Source organism: Pelodiscus sinensis, chromosome 2, assembly GCF_052426305.1.
Source record: "Pelodiscus sinensis isolate ZL-2025 chromosome 2, ASM5242630v1, whole genome shotgun sequence".
NCBI classification, from domain to species: domain Eukaryota; kingdom Metazoa; phylum Chordata; order Testudines; family Trionychidae; genus Pelodiscus; species Pelodiscus sinensis.
Genome location: NC_143053.1, coordinates 67,113,673 through 67,135,365, shown reverse-complemented (window position 1 = coordinate 67,135,365; position 21,693 = coordinate 67,113,673). Strand labels below are relative to the sequence as shown.

The following is a 21,693-nucleotide window of genomic DNA, read 5'->3' as shown; positions in this document are numbered from 1 at the left end:
CCAGTACCAAGTTGTTGGTTGAAAGAGTTTCTCAATTATGCCAATCTGTTCCTTATTCTTGAACTCAGTATCTACTTTATGAAGCAAAGGGATCAGAATCTTATGAGGTATATATATTCTATTTGGTTCAGCATTGCTTGTTAAGGTTATTTGTACTGTATCACCTTTTAAAAAGTCCAATGTTACCAAATATTTTGTTTGATTTCTTCCACTAGCCTCTCTAGGCCAGACATGGCTACTATGTGTCTGGAATTATTGTTGGGTTTTGATCACATACACTCTGAATGCAAAGCTTTTGTCTTTGTAAGTATTTTCTGTAGTGAATTGACTCATGCAATTAGAATACTTCCAGGGATACTCAGGACTCTGTTGGGTGACTTCAGATCTGGGAGGGATTGAAGGTGATATATGTCAGTTCTGATCTGACTGTCAGCTCCAGAGTAAATTTTAAAGTCAATAGACTTTCCATGAATATTTAATTTAACTCTGCAGGCAGGTTTTGTCACTCCATGTGATAGATCCCAGAAACAATGGTTGTTGACTGTCTGCAGTAGTCAGTAACCTGACTGTTTTAGTGTGACAAGCAGCTGCAAAATGTCCATATTTTGTGCATTTACTACTACTTGAACCTTTGCTCGATACTCATCTCTTGGCCTATGAATTTTTTCACTTCTTGTGAATTTAGTCTGAAAGATTTTGCAGTTATCCTGAGACTTGTACCTCAGTGCCTCATGGGGATTATTATATGCTGTGTCTGTTACTGTGTCTAAGCTATTTTCTATTTTTTTCAGGGTTTTCAAGTTGCTATGGCCTTTTCGTTTCCTGCTTCATTAGCTCAGTCTGTCTTGTTATCTGGGTAACTGTGTGTTGGGCTAAATCTGTTTTAGCTGCTTTGAAAGATTTTTGTCTGTAAGCTCAATAACCAGTCTTGCTCTTGTGTTTCCGTATGTTAGTCCCCAAATCACATTTCTTATGAAAACTTCAATAGATTCCCCTCATTCTTGAATTCTCTATGAAAATGTGCCCTTTCATAAACCACATTTCTCTGAGGAATGAAGTATATATTAAACATAGCCAGAACGCCTCAAAAGTCGTCTTTGCAGTAGCTGGTGGTAAAGGCAAAGGATTTAACAATATGCTCTACCTGCTTTCCCCAGCATGAAAATTAAATTCAACAGTTGTGTTTCTGCAGTTTCCCAATAGAATTCAGTGGAAATGCAAACTTCTTTTAAAATCCTATTGCTAGTCTGTCCATTCTGAAGGTCTGTCAAAGTGAAGGTCTCAGGAACATTGAAGAGGGGCATGTTGATGAGATCAGTTCTGCAACCTTTGTTACTTTTTTCTTCTTCTTCAGTTTGCAACCTTTGTTGCTGCTCTGTTCCATTTCTGTTCTCTGACACTAGTTAGGCTGCCTTTTACTTCTGACATCACATCAGAGTCCTTACACTGGGTAGATTGCAGGGCTTCTAGTAGCAGATCAAGCTTCTATGCCAGATTTGGATTGGCTACCCAGCTTCCATCATGGAGACAGATATGAGATATGTGACACTTTAATACGCTAGCAGGTATGGCTGTTAACCAACCCAGGTAAGGTATGTTACACACATTCTGATACAGTTTAGCATTCCACCACAGAGTAGAAAACAGGCTTGATGTATTTGTGATAGTATTTGCTACGGAGGAGAGGCACTGCAGTGTTCTATGATAGCTGGTGTTTCCTAAGGCTGATGGCTTCATGTTCAGGTATATTGCATTTCTGTAGTCAAAATGGGAGGTGACAAAAGCATATTTAACTCACAGTGAGCTTCAGCCAGCTGTTCTTGAGCCACAAGATGATCTTGTCCATTCACATGGTTGTGGAATATTCATATATGCTGATGTGGTATCCTAAAAGGCCTGACCCCTTCTAGGCATCTTTGCAATCTATCCTTTCTGCTCTTCCTGCTAAGTTCCCCAAGGCAATGTTCATAGGTTGCCTGTATAGCCACTGTGGAGAGCCCCAAACCTACTGTTGACTTTCATTGGGCTAAAGCCAACATATTGACTTTCAGTTACTTCTTCCATAATCACCTCATGATCCTTTAGTCCCCTTCCTGGTCACATACTCCTTTCAGTACACCTGTTTCATCTGAAGACTTCCAGGCCCACCTGGGACCTCTACTTCTCAGCATTCCCAAAACTAAGCCATAAGGGGAACACCACCATAACTAGTATGCTGGTACGGAGTGTGTGCTCAATAACCAATATCATTGTATTGGATAACAAATTAATTCCCTGGGTGTCCTCTTCAATATCAGCATGACTCATCATAGTTTAAAATCAAAACAGTATTTCCAATAGTGTCATTCCTGAGGCAGCTTTCTGCTGTTGGCTGTACTTAGGAATCAACATGCCTGTCCTGGCTATAGCCAATGTGCAGCAGGCACTAGAGATACACCCTTTCTAGTTTGTTGGATAACAGATAGTGTCTGTCCGTTTCTGTTGGATGGAGATCTGGATGCCAATAGCCTATACAGAGAGCAAGTGAATTGAAGTTCTTTTGGATTAATGGCAGGCTGGCTGGAGAGTGGGAATGCCGCAAGAAGAAGCTAGACAATGGTTAAATATGCTACTGCTGTATGGTCACAGTTATTCTAAATATCTCCTACCTGGCCTAATTTTAGAAATGAGATTTGTATGAACATGGGAAAATTTTGTGATGATTTAGTCCATTCTTTATATGTCCACATTGTCTTCTGTTCAGAGACCTCTGACTCTCTGTGGGAGTTCCTGCAACATGTCCTAATTCTAAGACTGATGTGTATCGAAGCCAAGTTTATTAGTCACAATTGAAGACTCTAGCTGAATTTTGTTCATGCAAGGGGGGTTAGATTGGACCGTAGAAAAAAACTTTGTAACTGTCATGGTGGTTAACCAATGGAATAAACTGCCTATGGAGAGTGGGGAATTTCCATCATTGGAGACATTTAAGAGCAGGTGAGACATACACTGGTCAGGGATGGTCTAGATGGTGCTTGGACCTGCTGTGATGGCAGAGGACTGAACTGGATGCTCTCTTGAGGTCCCTTCCAGTCATGTGATTCTATATGGAAAATATAAGTACTAGGCCTGGATCCAGGGTACTCTGCTGGTACACTAGTTGCAATATTTCTGGCATTGCATACCAGCTGCATGCTCACAATGTGGAAACATTTTCTAGTCTCATAGATTTCTTCATTATCTGCAGGTGCCACAGAAGGTAAATTAGCACAGTGAATGATTTCCTTTACTTTTGGGAATCCAGCCATTATATTTGACAACTCTGGCATTCTTTTAATGATGTGGCATTATGGGAAATTTGTAAGCTACCTGTCAAGCATAGTCTCTATCATTTGTGTTAGGCATTGGGACTTCAGTGGAATTGCATCAGGGATGAGTTTATCCTGGAGTGTTGACTCATCTGAATGTTGTTCTGTGCTAGCCCTTTGCAAAGTGCCCATATTTAATTAAGAGAACTTTTTGTAAGGCAAGGACATAGTGACTTATGCCAAGTCTACACTGCAAAGGGGGAGGAGAGAAAGTTGGCTTAAGACTACAACTACATAAATAACATAGCTTGAGTCAATATACCTTCAGTTGAGCTTGGCACTGTCTCCACAGTGTGAAGTCAATGGGAGGAAATGCTCCCATCAACTGGCACCAATGGGGGTGCCTTCTGCATTCAATTTAGTGGGTCATTGTTAGATCCACTAAATCAAACCCCGGAAGATAGATCGCCAGCGTCGATCCTCCACTAAGTAGAGACATGGCTTTAGTTTTATCCTCCCCACCAGAGAGTAGCTCTAAAACGTTGAATATGGTTCTTCTGTCCCAAAGGATTCTTCACATACACTGTCTGTCCATCCATACATTGTAGTACTGTGCTACTGAACAAATTATTTTTGAAATGTGAATTGGTTAATTTTGCTTTCACTTGCCTAAATGTTAGGCAATCAGTTTTGCTCTCAGCTACATGAGAACAGGTCCAAGTGACTTCAGTGAGAAAACTGCTTGTGTCCCAGTAACTATATAGATAATTTTAAAATGTAAGAGGTATAACATTTGATAAATAACACCCTGGTATCCTGTTAAGATAACCTTTATTCATAAAGTATGGTCTCGGGTAAGGGTTAGAGTCCAGTTTTTAGGTATAGGCAATCGCATTGAGTGTCACCGTCAAAAATATAGGGCCAAAGCTGCTCATGCAGAATCAATGGCAATGCTTCCATTGGCTCCACTGGGAACAGAATTTGGACCAAGGGAACTAAAAGTTGCTTGCACAAGAAATGTATGGAATGTGTTTGTGTGGAACAAAGAAGAAATATGTATGCAGAGATTATGCATTTGCACATATGCATTAGCCAAATGCACATGGAACCTATATTTGAAAATTTGGCCATTTTTGAAGTGAGCAGAAGTATTGTTTTGTCATTTCCATGCATAGCTGTACTAATTTAATGAGTGTTGAAACTGAGATGAGTAAATACACTTATTACATGGAATGCCAAAGAAAATAATGTAAAGAGAATGGATTTCTATTATCATTGCACTGACAGTGATATTGTTAATGTGGGAATGGGCTGATGGTATGTCTTGCAAAAGCATTAGCTGCATAAGTTTAAACTTCCTGACACCTTTCCAAACTCTACTGGAATCCTAACTGGAGATCTCACAGGAAAAAAGGGCTTGCAAAAAGACTTAGGCTGTGTCTACACTGGGCCACTTATTCCGGAAAATCAGCCGCTTTTCCGGAATAAGCTGCGAGCTGTCTACACTGGCCCTTGAATTTCCGGAAAAGCAACGACGCTCTACTGTACAAAATCAGCCGCTATTCCGGAAAAACTATTCTGCTCCCGCTCGGGCATAAGTCCTTATTCCAGAACACTGTTCCGGAAAAGGGCCAGTGTAGACAGCCCAGTAGTCTTTTCCGAAAAAAAGCCCCGATCGCGAAAATGGCGATCGGGGCTCTTTTCCGGAAAAGCGTGTCTACATTGGCCTGCCAATGCAGACGCTCCTTTTCCGGAAAAACTGAAAACGGAATAGTATTCCGTTTTAAGCAGTTCCGGAAATTCATGCCAGTGTAGACACAGCCTTAGAGTTGTTTATTCAAGTGGCATTTGAACCGTTCTAATACTTTGGCTTGCCTTTTGGGTGAAAAGTTCTAATAGCTCAATCACTTGCCAACCTTACTGCCTAAATCACCACATGTCAGGCGTGTACCAGTCCTGTTATGCCTAAACTTTTCTGAATATTCAAATACTCCAAAGTCACCTCTTCATCCTACTTGTCATCTTCATTTCTTAGAAAGTTTGGTTGACTTCTACAGATGAATAATGTGCTGTGTGGGGAATATGTTTACTAAACAGACTCTCTCCTTTACTGGATTTACATAACACTATCTGTACTGTTCATTACAGGTTAATAAAGGCCTGTTTTAATTTACTGTGCTCACAACACTCCCACTGATGTCAATAGGAGTTTTGTCTACATGTCTCAGGAAACCTAGAAATCTTTAAATGAAGGCACATTATCCTTGAGCAATAACACTCACTTTGCAGAAGTCAAATGGCAGAGCGACCATTATTCCTATTCTGTCATTCACAGTATGTGAAAATCAGACTTGGTCCCAGTGAAAATCAAACAAGTTACATATTTAATAGTAACAGATAAGAATACCTTGCGCTTGCATTGTGCATTTCACCTGAGAATCTCAAAGTGAATGACAGAAGTGTCACAGTATCTTTGTGAGATGGTAAATTATCTTGGTTGTTCAGTTGGAACAAAGGTTTGTAGAAAGATGCTTAGAAAGTCTGGATTAGAGCTAGAAATATAATCCTGAGTGTCTATCTCCCAGTTTTCAGCTTCAACCGTTAGATCCATCTGCTCCTTGAGACACTTTCTTGTAGCCAAAACAAAAAGACAAGCTTCACATAAAACTGACTGTTACTTTTACAGCCATCGTACCATAACAAAAAGAGACTAGAAAGAGTTTGTATGAACATTTCAGTTACTAGGGAAACAAGTCAACTTTGCTCTACAACAACTTGCAAAATGTTCTGGGCATGGAAGTGATTTGCAAATGCCAGCTTGCATTTGATTTATACCATAGTTCAAGATGATTTGGCCAACCCTGGAAATGAAGGAGCAACTTCAAGATGCAGTGCTTAAGATGGAGGAAAAAGTGGTTAGCTGTACTGTGTGATTGTGAGAACATTTCATCTGCATTGCTCCGTAAGAGCTAAAATCTGACATATGTTTGACAGCATTCCAGTTGGTAAACAGTAACATTTTAGCAAGTACTGCTGTGAGACCAATGTAAGATCTGATCTGACAGCAAGATAAATCAATCTCACCCCAAACTACAACAGATGGACTAAACTTGTGTAGTTTTTGTATGTCCTTTCAAAACATCACACACACCTGATTTGCTGTTTGTCATTAGCATTTCTGCCTTTATTTTCAGCAAAAAATGAACATGAATTTCTTCGCACAACAATGTGCTTTAATAATCTACTCACTGAATGTGGACAGAATATTAAGCATATTTTAAAGTGATAATGCTCTGTAATTTTACATGAATTTTACTCTTTAACAAACCTGTGAATTTAAGAAACTTGATTTTAGAAACAAGCTGTGTGGCATGCAAACAATCCAACACCTCCAGTCCTTTCTGAACAGGCTGAATTGAAATTACCTGTGCTGTTTTGTCATGTCAAATGCATTTGTCAGCTTTTTAACTCTGTAGGTCAAATTCATGATTGGCATGCATGGATGTAATTTGACTTCAGTGAAGTTGTGCCCATTTAGGTTGCACTCTGAATGTCAGGGAGACCTGAGAGCACAGAAACCACGGGGCAGGAACAATTTGGAGGTGCTGAAAGCCATTGAAAGAAATTGTAAACCCTATTTATGACAGAAATCAGTCTACAACAGCACCCCTAATTCCAAAACACATCCACAGAAATGTTCATTTGAGAAGCTAAACAGAACTATAGTGGGATCAGACTGAAACAGTCACTTCAGTGACCGTCTCTTCATGGTTTTGACAGTCCTGGACCCCTTCCTGCACAAAGTTCTTCCCAGCCTTGATTTCCCTTGAATCACTTTTTCTTCATGCTTGTCTGACTGTTCAGACACTTATTCAATAATGGGAAAGAGTCACCAGTCCCTCCCACCAAGATGCAGGCCCCATCATATCCTTGCTCCCTTACCAGTCTCTGTTTCTCGTGGGCTTTTTCTTTCCTTGGTCAGCTTTCCTGCCTTATCCCAACCGATTCTCTGCAGTCCACCCTCTCCATTGTGCTATTGGTCTGCTCAAATGGAATCTCCGTGTACAGCTCCCCACAGTGGTCCAGTTTGGAACTCTGTCTCCCAGGTAAAGCTTGCCTTTGTTAAATCAAGTCTTTTGTTCATTGATTCTGGGATATGAATATTGCTTGCTATACATAAAGCTGAAAATCAGTAACAAAGGCCTAGCTTCATTGTTCTCTGGCCCTTCAGAAAGACAGCAAGAATTGCTATTGCACACTTTATCCATAACAGTTCCAATTGGTTCAGTCAGTTTACAGTCTCAGTGGTTTCAAAAAACATTTTGCTGATGGGTTTTTTAGTGATTTGGTATCAGAGGCACCTTCAGTGAGGAGAATAGGAGTCATGGGAGTGTCCTGTTTAGAGATGGAGCTAGCACCTGCCTCAGAGCTTGATGCAGGAGGGAAGCCAAAAGTTCAAGCGTGGTACAGGAGCTGTAGGGTTGAGCCTGTTGTATTCCCTGTAACAATACTGCACCTCAGAAAACAGGCATTGCCCTGGGCTTAAAATGGTCTTAAAAGTGCCAGATCGCCCCCTGACAAATAATGCAATGCAAATACTTCACCACAAAATGTCAGAGCTCAGACACTTTGTTAAATATGAATATAATACTCCCTCACCTGTGACATACTTGTCTTAGGGGGCTCAGTGTTAGAGACTGGATGACAAGTTTGCAATCTTGTTAGACCCAGCTCACCTTATGTCTTGGCATTGCCCGCACTTCCTTTGTGTCAGATTGATCTTTGCCTGCTGACATCGAATGGCTCTGAGTATCCGCACCATATCACATATCTGTGCCAGGTTTGGCTACCCACTTTCAAAAGCTGTAGCTCTCTGCTGCAGCTAACACCTTTGCTTTAACATAAAATGCTACAGCACACTGCTAACTTCAGCCGTATGTATAGATTTAGTGTCCTGCATAACGCCATTCTCATACATGTTGGAGTGTGATAGAAGTCTTGGAGTGTCATAGAAGTCTTTAATGGTGCCTGAATCAGTTCTGTAATACAAGAGAGGAAAAAGAAGATTCAGGAATATTTCCACAGTCCTTGAGCCCCTGAGCTCTATGACCAGGCATAATTGTAGTCCTTGTGCCCAGGAAGCACCAAGATATGTCAGCCTAAGTCACTGACACTGCAAAGTCTCAAGGAGAGTGAAAGGGAGCTGACCCTACTCTGCCCAGATCTACAAAGTTGGCCCTATATAGGGAGGAGGTACAGCTTTCATCCTGTGAAGAGATGATGAAGTGGCAAAAATGCCATTGTGCTCCTGTGCACTAATTATGTTTCCAGGAATGCTGGGGTGGTGAACCATTACACAGCCTTCTGCTGCACATTTAAGAAAAAACATAGTCTTCATCAATGTTTGGAATAATCTTTGTGATGTGCACCAATGCATGTGTAGATATGCATCACCAATAGCTACACCAGTTGCTGGCTGTGGGCACCGTTGGTTCTGTGCTAATCATGTGAGCAGCATTTGAATCTCTCCTGGGTAGCCACCAAAGCACTTAAGTTATAGGGAACACTGGTCCTCTTCATTAAGTGATGCTGACTGTTTATCTTAACTGGCTGTGTCTAGATTGGCATGATTTTCCGGAAATGCTTTTAATGGAAAAGTTTTCTGTTGAAAGCATTTTCGGAACAGAGCGTCTAGATTGGCATGAATGCTTTTCCGCAAAAGCACTTTTTGCGGAAAATCGTCCATGCCAATCTAAACGCGCTTTTCCACATAAAAGCCCCAATCACCATTTTCGCAATCGGGGCTTTTTTGCAGAAAACAAATCTCAGCTGTCTACACTGGCCCTTTTGCACAAAAGCTTTGTGCAAAAGGGACTTTTGCCTGAACGGGAGCAGAATAGTATTTCTGCAAGAAGCACGGATTTCTTACAGTAGGAAGTCAGTGCTTTTGCGGAAATTCAAGCGGCCAGTGTAGACAGCTGGTAAGTTTTTCCGGAAAAGCGGCTGATTTTCCAGTAAAACTGGCCAGTCTAGACACAGCCTATCAGTTTGGTATGATGGGGAAAGAAAATCAAGTATTCTTCTGTCAGACTATACTTACCGGAAGATCGATGCTCTGGAGGTCGATGTTCTGGTTCAATTTAGTGGTTCTAGTATAGACCCATAAATCGAACACTGAGGATAGCTCCCAGCGGTGTTCAGTACTCCTCCTTTTGTGACGAGCAAGAGAAGCTGATGGGAGCAGTGTAAATGCTGCCACGGTTCAGCTTACGTTAAACCGACTCCAGCTACACATTTTATGTAGCTGCAGTTGCGTAACTTAAACTGACTTTCTTCATCTAGTGTAGGAACAGGCCTGTGAGTTTTGTTCGTATCAACAGCTGTCAAAGCCATCATGGAAGATATGAGAGTGCTTAATCCTGCTTTTTATGTTTTGGTTGCAGCCTTCTGCGTAGCTCAGCAAACTTATCCTGCAGCCCCAGACAAAGTGGCTCTAATTTCAATATTGCAATATTCTGTGAGGCATAATGGTTGTCTTTTTACCATTTAAATTCACTACAGTGTGGGTGTCAGCACTTTGAGAAACAGCTAACCCTTCGCACCGATGCACATAAAAATAAAATATTAAGATAAAATGGTCAGTCCATTGAAAACTGATGTGTTGTAGAAATAGTTAAAAGTGCCCTGCCTACAAAGTGCTTGGCAAAATGTACCTTCTGATGCAGCAGTGATAGGAAAATGCCATTTTATTTAAATATTTATATTGTTTTATTTTGAAAGAGTTTGAATCCTCAAATGGGCCAGATTGTCTGCTGCCCTTGTTCATTCCGAAAATAACCTACATCACTGCAGTGAATAAACTTGTGCCATTAGACATCATAACAATCAGGGTCTTCCTTACGCTTTGGGGTTCGGCCCCCCCTCCATACTTCTCTTGGACCCTGATTGCCACAGATACTCCTTGACACGTGTAACAGTCACATTCAATATGTGTTAAGGCATCATTTTCCAAAAGATACAAATCCAGTGCCACACATTAATTGTGTGTTTAATTTATAAGCACGGTTGTAATTTATAAGCACATGAAGAACTGACACAAGGCAATGTTATAATAGATTCCCCTTATTTTTTGCTGTTACAGATCAGTCTCAAAGGTCTTGGGCAACTGTATAAAATCCGCATTGGTCATGACAACAGTGGAAATGATCCTAGCTGGTACCTAGAGGAGGTGAGACTTGAAAGAATAGCCTCTACCTCTGACCGGGAGATTTCTCTGGCTGTGGACTGCTGGCTAGCTGAAGATCAGGATGATGGAGACACATGGACAGAAATAGCAATTGGAATGTCTGAAAAGGAGATTTTGCCAAGTATGTACTGCTTATCTTATAAGGAACATTTATTGAATCTTTAGGGCTGCATATGTCCTCCACCCCCAAGTGCAAAGCTGCCTAAAAACCAGTGTAATCAGCCACAAGACAATCCCTGACAACATGGAGCCAATGTGGCAGTTTTCACAAAACGCCCTTGTCTTTCTGAGACCCAGGGATGCGGTCTGCTTGTCACTGTGGTGCTTGGCTACTGCAATTGCCCTCTAAAACACAGGTGACTGCTGCTACTTAAAGCAACCAAAAGGCACACAGGACTGAGGATGAGGGGAACACCAAGACAGCTTAAAATAAGATTGATGTCGCCCACTCCTAAATTGGACAAAATGCTCTATAATTTCAGCTTGGTATCTGGGCCAATGATCAGTTGTTGTTCAAACCAGATTTGAGCTAGTCTCTTTAAAATTGCATTGTGTAACTTTAAGATGGACCTTGGAAGAACATCAGAAATTATTCACATTTTTTATGATACCATGCCTTTTTATAAGTGGAGCACAGAAATACGTACAACAATGCAAAAGAACAAAGAAACAAAACTTCTGGGCTTTTATAGCAGCAAAGAGAGCTAGAAAAATCATTTAATTTATCACTTATAGAATTTCCTTGACATTAACAGGGTGATGGGGCAGCTATGATCTGGCATCATAGGCTCACACTAGAGCTAATCTATGTATAGTTCAGGCAAATGGCATTTGAAATGGGGTAGTGGGAATGCAAGGAATCAGTGACTCAATGTATAGAAGGGTCATCGCGCACTTAGTGTCAGTGGCAATTGACAAATTCCAAAAGATGCAAACAAATGATAAAACTCTCTGTAGGGGGTATGTCATTTTCCCCAAAAGTAACCTAGACAGGGACTGAGAATTTTTTTCATAGATTTTAAAGCCATAAAGGGCTATTAAATCATCTGTTATGACCACCTAGGCCATCAAAGGGTTGGGAAGTACAGAAATGCAAACTCGTCCCCCTTAGCCTCAGCCCCTCTTTCCACATTCCCCAGAATAACACGTGATTTAAGCAACACTCTCATTGATTTGCTCATAAATTAGGACTGAGCAGGTGGAACTGAGGCCCATGTAATCTGGAAACAGTATTAGCATGAGACACAGTATCACTCTTGGGAACCTATACTGATATAAATGTCTCACACTTATGCAATAGGAAAAGTAATGCCTGACTTTAGTTGAGTTGCATCGGGCATGAATTTGACTCTTAGGGTACGATTCTTTACTGGGCAGTCATTTACAACTGTGCCCAAGAAGCGCAAAATACTACCACTGTGGTACGTACACTCACCTTAATTAGTTGTAAATGGCTGCACAAAGGTACAAAGTAGTAGAAAATTATGTTTACTGTGTATAGTTGAGACTATGCTCAAAACAGGGCATTAGTTCCTCTCTGTTAAAAAGTGGTGCAATGCTATTGCTATTGTTGTCTTTGCAGGGACACCATCTTTGTTAAAATACTTGAAGCAAGTAAAAATATTCATTGTATGGGGCTTAGAAATTTCATAAATTTTTAAGTTTATGGTTCCAAATTAACTATTGATTTTAGGTTCATTTAAATTGAACATCAATATAAGCTCATCAGGGCTGGCCAAAGATTTTCTATTTTGCCATAATCAGAAAATGAAACTCTGTCTCTATGCATTTCCCATTTACAAGGATAAGTGCTTACAAGAACTGGATAAACCACATTGCGAGTTGTTTACCCAAGAAAACTAATAATGTGCTGCATATTACCTAACAACAACTTGATGCAAGTTTATTATTTGTTTCCAGTACTTTCAAGTCAATTTGGTACCTTTCACAGTACTACATTCACTGAATTAAAAAATAATAATAATTTGCCCAAAACATTACACAAAATGGAGAAATATTTTATGACCATAAACTCAGGAGGTATTGCATTTTTATTGATGTTCTTTGTCACTGATGTTTATTACTCATTTTTCTCTGTTAAATGGTGTCTTCTCCTGGCTTTCTCTGTTCCATACTCCATTATACTCCCAACACAGACTTGAAACCTTGGAGTTGATTTTGATTCCACTTTCTTTTGCCACCTTCTACCTGCCCAATCCCTTCCTTCAAATCCAGACTATTAGTCCCTGTCAGTTCTTCCTTACAACATCTCTAAAATCTCCTTTCTTTATCTCCGTTTCTGACTTTGAAACTTTTCTTCCTGCTTGTCTCTTTACATGAGGCCAGACAATTGAAAATGCTGGCACTAAAATAATCTTCCTGCTCACAGTGATGCTTTCATCCCGGCTTAGCCTTCACTGGCTTCTCTTCATTTTTGGTGTCAAATTCAGACTTCTCACCCTTCGATGTTCTGCATAACTCTGTCTTTGCTTCTTCATTTCAAGATTTATTTTTTTCCTACTTCCTGACCTACCAGCCCTCATGTCTGAGTGTCTCTTCTTATCTTCTTCTCCATCTCCTCGTCATGTCTTCTTTCATGTCACTCCCATTACACTTGGAACTCCTTTCTTGTAGTTTGAGACAGTCTTGCTGACTTCCAGTGTTCATTGTTTTACACTTATCGAATCAGTGTTCTTCAGATTTGACTTGGTTTGATTACATTGTGACGAGGCTGACCAGATAGCAAGTGGGAAAAATAAAAATGAGGGAGAGGAGTAATAGTTGCTATATAAGTCAAAGCCCCTAATATCTGGGTGTCTGGTGACACTAAACAAACTCAAAACAATTTTTCAATAGTTATTTAAGTGAAGCATGTTGAAGACTGACAAATCTGGCAAGAATGCAGGCAGGAAGGAAGGCAGGCAAAAAGGAAGGAAGGCATTCACAATTTTACTTCAAATACTCATGGCTTTTTAACTTCAGAACTGATTTTTTAGCTTAAGCTTTTGATCTGAAAGAACTATACAGCACAAGAAATGCCATTTTTTTCCAAGTTATCTAAATGCAAACTTTGTAACATAAAAGGGAAAGTCTATTTTGTCCATACTTGAATACCCCAAAAATGATTGAACTAATTTGTCTCAAACTTTATAAAAAATCACTTTGGGACTAAAGGAAATGCAGGAAAACAATGTTTTGAGAAATGTACGAGCCACTACAGAGAGCAGCATTAGAATAGTCTCCTAATAACATGTCAAGTCTGTTACCATACCAGTTCAAAAATGGCTTACTTTTTGCGATTCTAATGTTGTCAGTGGTCCACGTCCATCATAAGATGGCGCAAAAGGTGACCAAAAATAATAAAAGTTCAGATGTTATTACTTTATCACTGTCAAATGTATATTGCCATCTTAGTAGTACAGTTGTTCCAAGTATGCATGGAAAAATTCAATTGGAGGCAAGTATCCACTGACCTATATTTAGTAAATTAATACCTGCACTTTTTCTTATTGAAAGGTTTCCTTTATGGTATGAAGAATAGCATTATCCCTTCCATGAGCTAAAATAAAATTACCACAGGTGTCAATCAATGAGTGTCACAGTACAAGGAGGTCAAGAGTTGAGTTCAGTAAGACATTTTCTTTTACTGCTTTATCATCATTTCCAGAAATCCTGCCAGCAGTGATGCTGCTATCCCGAAGGAAATTGTTAACATTAAGGTTACAATGAGTACTGTGGCCACAGCTACAGTTAGTGGCTATCAGTCTATGATCCTGATCTGGCAAACATGTATACATTAATCACTTTATGCATCTGAGTAGCCATGCTGCATTAGGGACTACACCTGGAATACTTAAATTCCCAGCATATTTTTTACATACAATATTTGCCTGGCATGTTTCAGGTATATCTTACAATATTAGTTCAATCAAGGAAATAAAATGACAGAGGAAATTGGAAAAAAGTGGAAGAGGAATCATGACTGAAATGTCTCCATGCCATAATGTTTGCATTTATCACTTGCCAGACAGTAAAATTTTTGCTATGTGAAATAATATCATCAGCCTGATCTGACAATAATTTGGGCAATTTGAGTCATTACAATAAAAAATGTTGAAAAAGCTTATCTCATATGCAGACTGAGTGAAAAAATATAAGTTATTCTTCATCTTAAATTCATCTGCTATTAGCTAGAATCCTAAACTAGTGGAAATGACCATTTTGAAATGTTGATGATAAAGTTATTCTGAATACTGTTGCATTTGGAATGATGACGTATAGTATGTGGAGAGAAAAGACAAACAATTAGCCCAGGTCTATGCTAGAGAGTTAATTTGAAATAACCTCCCTTATTTCTAGGGCTAGGACAAGAAGCAATGAGATTAAATTGCAGCAAGGGAGGATTAGGTTGGATATTAGGAAAAACTTCCTAACTGTCAGGGTGGTTAAACATTGGAATAAATTGCCTAGGGAAGTTGTGGAATCTCCATCTCTGGAGATATTTAAGAGCAGGTTAGATAGACATCTATCAGGGGATGGTCTAGAGACAGTGGTTCCCAAACTTTTTGGCATCACGCCCCCCTTTTTGATTTTTGAAAAACCCTCATGCTCCCCACCCAAAAAAGGCAGCAAAACTTGTTGAGCAAAAAAAAAAAAAAAAATGGAACTGAGCGGGGAGGCTGGGGGGAGGCTGAGCTTGATGGGGGGAGGCTGGGTCGCCTCACGCCCCACCTGGAATTTCTTCACTGGCACGCTCCTCAGTTTGGGAACCCGTGGTCTAGAAGTTACTGGATCCTGCCATGAGGGCAGGGGACTGGACTCGATGACCTCTCAAGGTCCCTTTCCGTTCTAGTGTTCTATGATTCAGTGATTCAATTTTGAAATAATAAGTGGAGCATTCACACTACCAAGCCCATTACTTCAAAATACCAGGCTGTTATTTTGAAATCTGTACTCCTGCTTTCCTTGGGGAATAACATTTATTTCAAAATTATTATTTCGCAATAGCTTCAGACTCTCCAGTGCTGCTATTTCGAAATAACTACTCCCCAGAGTAATTATAAGTAATTACTCCCCAGTGCTTCCTGGGAATCTAAGTTGAGGTAGCACATCCACAATAACAGAGCCTGCCTCAGACTAATTTTGAGGCTTCCTCATAGTGTGGAAACACTATTTCGATTTTGTAATTTCAGGAGTTATTAAATCAATTTTAGTTTTCAGAATAGTTTCCTAGTATAGACCTGCCCTTACAGAGCTGTGGCTTCTAGTTTCTTCCATTTTAATCACATCGGCTATAGCTTCTCCATCTTTCCAAACAAGTTAAGGTGTCAAAATCAATTTAGTCTTTCCAACAAAACTCTCTGCAACACTTTTAAATGTATATAGTGTGCAAAACTGACAAATAATGTTGACCTCTAGAATTTGAGTTAGCAAGTCATCCATGCAGTTAATTCTCTTCTGAGGTAAATTGGAGTTCCACATGCAAAGTACTTGCAAGAAAGGGACCATAATGACTTTCACTGATGACTTGAGACCAAAGAGAATTGCTAATCCCACATATAAAAATCATGAGGCAGTCACCCCAAATAATTAGATTTTAAAGAATGATACAGTTTGGCTTCTCTGGGTTTTCCTACAGAATTGTAGGATTGTAAGGAACTTCAATAGTTCATCTAGTCCAGTTCTTTGCACTCATGGCAGAACAAGGTATTCTCTTTCTCTCTCTCTGGGATCCCAGAAATCGAATACGATTTCCCCTTGGATGCCTCTAACTGATGAGTGTGTAGATGAGAAATTAGGCCACTACTTTTTTTCCACAAAAACCCTTTGTACAAAAAGTGCATAAATTATGCAAATGAGGTGTGGTGATCTGCTAATTGGTGCCTCATTTGCATAGTCACTGCCAGCAAAACCGGCAGTGTAGATGAAACCAAAGTAATGGGAACTGTTCTTGATAGTGGTCCTCCAGATTACCCGATCCTACAGCTACCTCTTCCAGGTGTCAGCGTTAATGTTGCATTTTACCAAGGTGTTCTTAAGGACGTCTCTGTAAATGCTTCCTCTGCCTGCCATGAGACCTCATCCCGGTCCTCAGCTGAGTGTAGAAAATCTGTTTAGGCAAATGTTGACACTTTGGCTATCCACCAAAGTATTATCAAGACCATTCCTAACAGGTATATTGAATCATTATGATGCACTTGAATCACCTTTCAAGCTTTTCTGACACAAATCATAGGAGCTAGATACTTATTTGTAAACAATAACTTAGTTTCTCATATGATCACTAGATTCCAGGAGCTGGGACTTTAAGAAAAACACCAGCTGACACAAGGTGCATGATGAAATCTCAAGAGTTAGCAAAACACTGAATTGTTATGGCCTGAAAAGTTATAAACTAGGTATCTAAGCCCTGGCTTTCATCACTTCACTGCTTAGTCTTTAATGGTTAAGCTGCTTTTATATTGGTCTTTGATGGGGGCTTTCATAAGTTCACTTTCCTCTGTATGAAAGCATTTTATCTCCCTTGTTTCAACTTTTCAGTCCATGACCTCAAGACCTGGGGTTTTTTATTTGACTTTAGAACATATTAAAAATATCATTTATAAAGCTGCTTGAAGGTTTCAAGCATGTATTTTCCAAAAGGTCAGTTTAGTAGCAAGGGCTAACCTAGTTTTTCCAACAATTCTCTATTAATTAATACTCCTAAATCATGTTGCCCTTTTCTAGACCTTTATCTATCCATTTGATGCCTTCATATTAGATACAGTAGTCTAAACTCAATTCATCAATTCCCTTTTGTAATGTTAAAATAATGCCTAGCGACTTGCATTCAATGGTTTTACTTAAGGTGTATTTCCAGTATTTCCTCTTTTTTTTAGTGACATCCTGAATCTCTACTCTGTTATAACTGTTTTATGCTGACATAACACTGAAATCAGTGGAGTTCTATTGGAATGTAACTGCTGCACTAGACTGAGGACTCAGGCCTATCAGGCTCTAATTATGATTGTTTTATGACTGACATATTATGGCAGTGTGAAAAATGTCGCAATTTTCAATGTTATGTTATTGCCCCTTTGCTGACTGCCAGGAGCATGCCAAGAAGAGAAGCTAATGGTGCAAAAATTTAGGATACCTCCTAGTGTAAGTTATTTATTTGATAGTGGTGGTGTGCAAACTTGTCCAATTGCACCTCACCCTTTACCATTAACAAGATGGTGCTCTCCCTGTTAATGCTCTCCCTCCATTACAGTATTGCACAGCCAAGGGCTCCTCAGCACTGGAGTGCTAAATAGCAAAGATAGCAGGGCTAACAGCAGAGCTGGGGTGGAACTGGGGGTAGGAGAGGACCTGGGGCTAAAAGCGGGAGCTTGTCTGGGGCAGAGAGGGAATGCGGGCAGAGTTGGGCTTGGGATGGTGCCAGGGGAGCAGAACTGGGTAGAGGAGCAGAACTGGGGCTGGGCATAGAGCAGGGCTGGGTGTGGAGTGGGTCTGGAAGCAGGTCTGACCTGGAGGCAGAGCAGAACTGGGGACTGAACGCATTGGGGAAGGATTGAGGCTGGTAGCAGTGCCGGTCTGGGGGCAGAATGGGGCTGGAAGCATGGTGCTCCCTTCCTACTTTCCATGGAAGTGGGCCAAGCCCCATCCCCACCCTCCAAATGTTTTTCTGCTCTCCATTAGGGAGCCTGAGTTAGTTTGAGGACCACTGATTTATAGTATGGAAATAAACCCTGTTTACCTTGAACAGACATGGCCAAATCAACAGCAAAACAACACACAGGCAATTTTACTTATGGAAATTGCCTCTAAGGTGCCCTAATATCTAGCCTGTAGTTAAAAACAGTTTCCTTTTCTGGCTCTGGGTTTCCGGTGTTCAATCAACTACCACAGTATTGTGTCTCTCCCTGGATCCATACCTGATACCCTGTCTCAGTCACGTGACCCTCATTGTTTTCAATACTGAGCATGCACTAGCTCCATTGGCTTGAGCATTAACTTTTCCCTTTGATCCAGCTGCTCCATATCACATAGGAGCTCCATGAGTAGATCTGATTATACTCCGTGTCCACTGGAGCTGGTGTTGGTGAGAATCTCCATCTGGACAAAAGGATGTTTGCTATTCACATCTGTATGGAATTGCTCTAGTCATCTCTTGTTGGAATCTTTGAATGAGATCCTTTCTCCTTGACACTTTCTATGAAGTCCTTTCTATAAAGTACATCATATCAGTTAATAAAAACATGTATTCCATTATTAACTTTATTATATTTACTGAGCATTGTTAGTATGTACAAAACCCAGAGTAAGACAGGGCCTCTGCCTCAAGTGTTTAGATGGTGAGATGAAGATCTACTACAAAGAAATGAAAAGAGATTTTTTTTTTGGCTTTACATCATGGCTTTGTCTACACTGTGAGTTTTTGTGGCAGAAAATATGCTAGTGAGGGACTCATTAGAATGAGTCATGACATCATTCGTGTATTTTCTGCTGATTCTTTTTGCTCAAGGGGTTTTGCACAAAAACCACCCAAAACCTGGGAGGCATAAGGATCTTGTGCAAAAACGGATTTTGTGAAGGCTTGGGGGCAGGGGAGTGTGCAAAGTCTCCTCCCGCTCCTTGCAGGGCAGGGGCAGGGCAGAGGAAACTTTGCATGCTCTCCCCACCCCCGGGTCCTGATTGGCCTGGGGGTGGGAGAATGGCAGGGATTCCGTGGGCCAGATCAACATGCTTGGCAAGCTGAATCCAGCCCATATCCAGCCAAATCCCCTTTTGCCCATCACTGGTCTTAGGGCTGAATCCTACCACTTTAACTATGTGTAAAACCTTCCTCCACAAATGGCTTGGGTGATCTGCTTACTCAATATAAACATTAGTGGCAGAATCTAACCCATAGATGCTCTTTTGGAAATTTGACTCCAAAAACATTGTGTACAGCACTGATCACGGTAGCTCTTTAGTAGTTTCTTTTTTTTCTGTATAGTGGTCTACCATTAAGTTCTGCCCTCATCATCTGAAGAGTTCCCTGTTATTTCAACAGGAGTATTTTCTATTTTATTATTGCTAATCTGTAAACAGTATGAATATATGATGAGCTATCATATTAAAATCATTTTGAAATAGAACTTAATTATGCCTACAGCTTCACTTCTGTCGTCTGCTGCATGTTATTTATAAAAAAACAATTCCAACAAGTTCCTTTAATAAAATACATTTCTTCTGGAAACATAATGACTAGGTTTTTTTTCAAGTTGTACAAAATTTCTCAATTATGTATTTGTCTGGATGATGTCTTATAATTCAGCCACTAAGTGTGCCTAGTCTGAGTAAATATGGTGGGAGAGTTGCAAGGAAAGACATGATGTTGCAGGAAGTAGTGATTGTAATTCAGGAGGTGGCATTCTTCCCTTTGAGCCAGTACTGAACCAATGTCCTAGGTTAGAATTATTAATAATATTTGAGAATATTAACATTACTATGGTGAACAAAAAACACTAATTTAATTATAAATTCCTTCATTAAATCCAAAGGTTGCATGGTACTTACACAATTGCACTAAACATGCCTAAGAAGCCTAAATAATAAGTAATTTTGTACATCGAGACAGCAGCTAAAACACAGAAAGCATTTAATTGGCTTACCGAGAGGTGTTCAGAGCCATATTACAGTAGTTGGCTCCAATGTAGTCAGGAAGATATTGTCAATGACCTTATTAAGAACTAATTTCTATATATACGTCAGGAAACAAGTGATATCACTGCTCTGTACTGATTTCAGTTAAAAACTAATCGGAGACAATTTATCCTTATTACCATTTTTAATCCAGGTAAGATTTACAATTTACTTCCTTCCCACGGCATTTCCCCACCTCTCCAATTTACTGCCCAACACTTTACCAAATGGATACACAGGCTACAACATTGGTATGTGGGATGGGAAGTTTCATGCTGTCTCATTTTAGACAGTCTCTTCATCTTATTTAAAAACATCTTCAGCCACCCCTATCTGCCAAACATCTCCTATTTAGAAATTTTCCCTTATTTCATTAGTTATTCTTTGAGCCAGACATCCTTTCTACTTCATTCCTTCTGGTCTTATGATTTCTTATTTTCTAGGGATTTCTTCTTCTTACTAGTCAAGGCCTTCCTTTACCACACAAATACTTCCTTAACATAAATGTAAACCGACCTGAATTCTATAATTTCAGATTTATCCTACACCCTATTTGGAGGTAGAGTGTTGTAGGCACTGTTTGGCTTAGACTCCAGTTCAAGTTTATTAAAATTCCAATGGTACTTTTTGCAAGAGTTACAGGTGCTATCTTAAGTGTTGTGGCCATACTCTAATTCAATTAATCACACATTTTATCTACCTAAATTCCCTCTTCAGCTGCAAACGCAAGTTAGTATTCTTACATTCCTGTCCTAAATTCTTCTGCATTGTTAAAGAACCACTGCATTTCATGATGGGAGCAGTAGAGCCAGTGGTGGTGTACATGACTGTGTGTGTTTTGGGATCCTTTTTCATGAAAAGTTCTATATTAATGTCACATTATTATCAGAAGTAAGAGTAGAGGTTTAATAATAGTAATATCTTTAATACGTATAGGGGAAAAATGAGTCCTGTGACACCTTACAGACTAACAGATTATTCAGGTTTAAGCTTTTGTGGGTAAAACCCACTTCATCAGATGAATTGAAGTGACATTTACAGAGGCATGGTTTTATATATATAAGGATAACAAAAGAAAGAGGATACTTGTGTAAATGAGTATAATCAAGTCAAGGTGGAAGTGGCTCATTCACAGCAGTTGATGTGGAAATGTGGATAGCAAGAAAGAGGAAATTGTCTTTGTAATGCCTTAAGCAATTAAGATCCTTATTCAGACCCAAGTTGATAGTACAGAATTTGCAAATAAATTCCAGTTTTGCTGTCTCCCTTTGTAATCAGGTTTTGAAATTCTTTTGTAAAAGGATGGCTACTCTTACATCCATTGGTCAATGCCCAGAGAGGTTAAAGTGTTCTCCTGCAGGTTTACATGTGTTACAATTCCTTTATGCCTGATTTGTGTCCAGTTATCTTTTGTCGCAGAGACTGTCCAATTTGGCCAGTATATATAGCAGAAGGATTTTGCTGGAACTTGATGATATAGATCACGTTAGA

The 21,693-nt window shown here is 39.9% G+C and overlaps 1 protein-coding gene across 2 annotated transcripts in view; it reads left to right on the top strand.

The window, feature by feature from the left end:
- RP1 (RP1 axonemal microtubule associated) overlaps positions 1 to 21,693 on the top strand; it is a 325,691-nt gene that overhangs the window by 156,717 nt on the left and 147,281 nt on the right. For both annotated transcript variants that reach the window (XM_075920696.2, XM_025183398.3), the window contains one exon: positions 10,429 to 10,654. In XM_075920696.2, the coding sequence (XP_075776811.2) occupies positions 10,429 to 10,654 (226 nt within the window). The remainder of the gene's footprint in view (positions 1 to 10,428; positions 10,655 to 21,693) is intronic.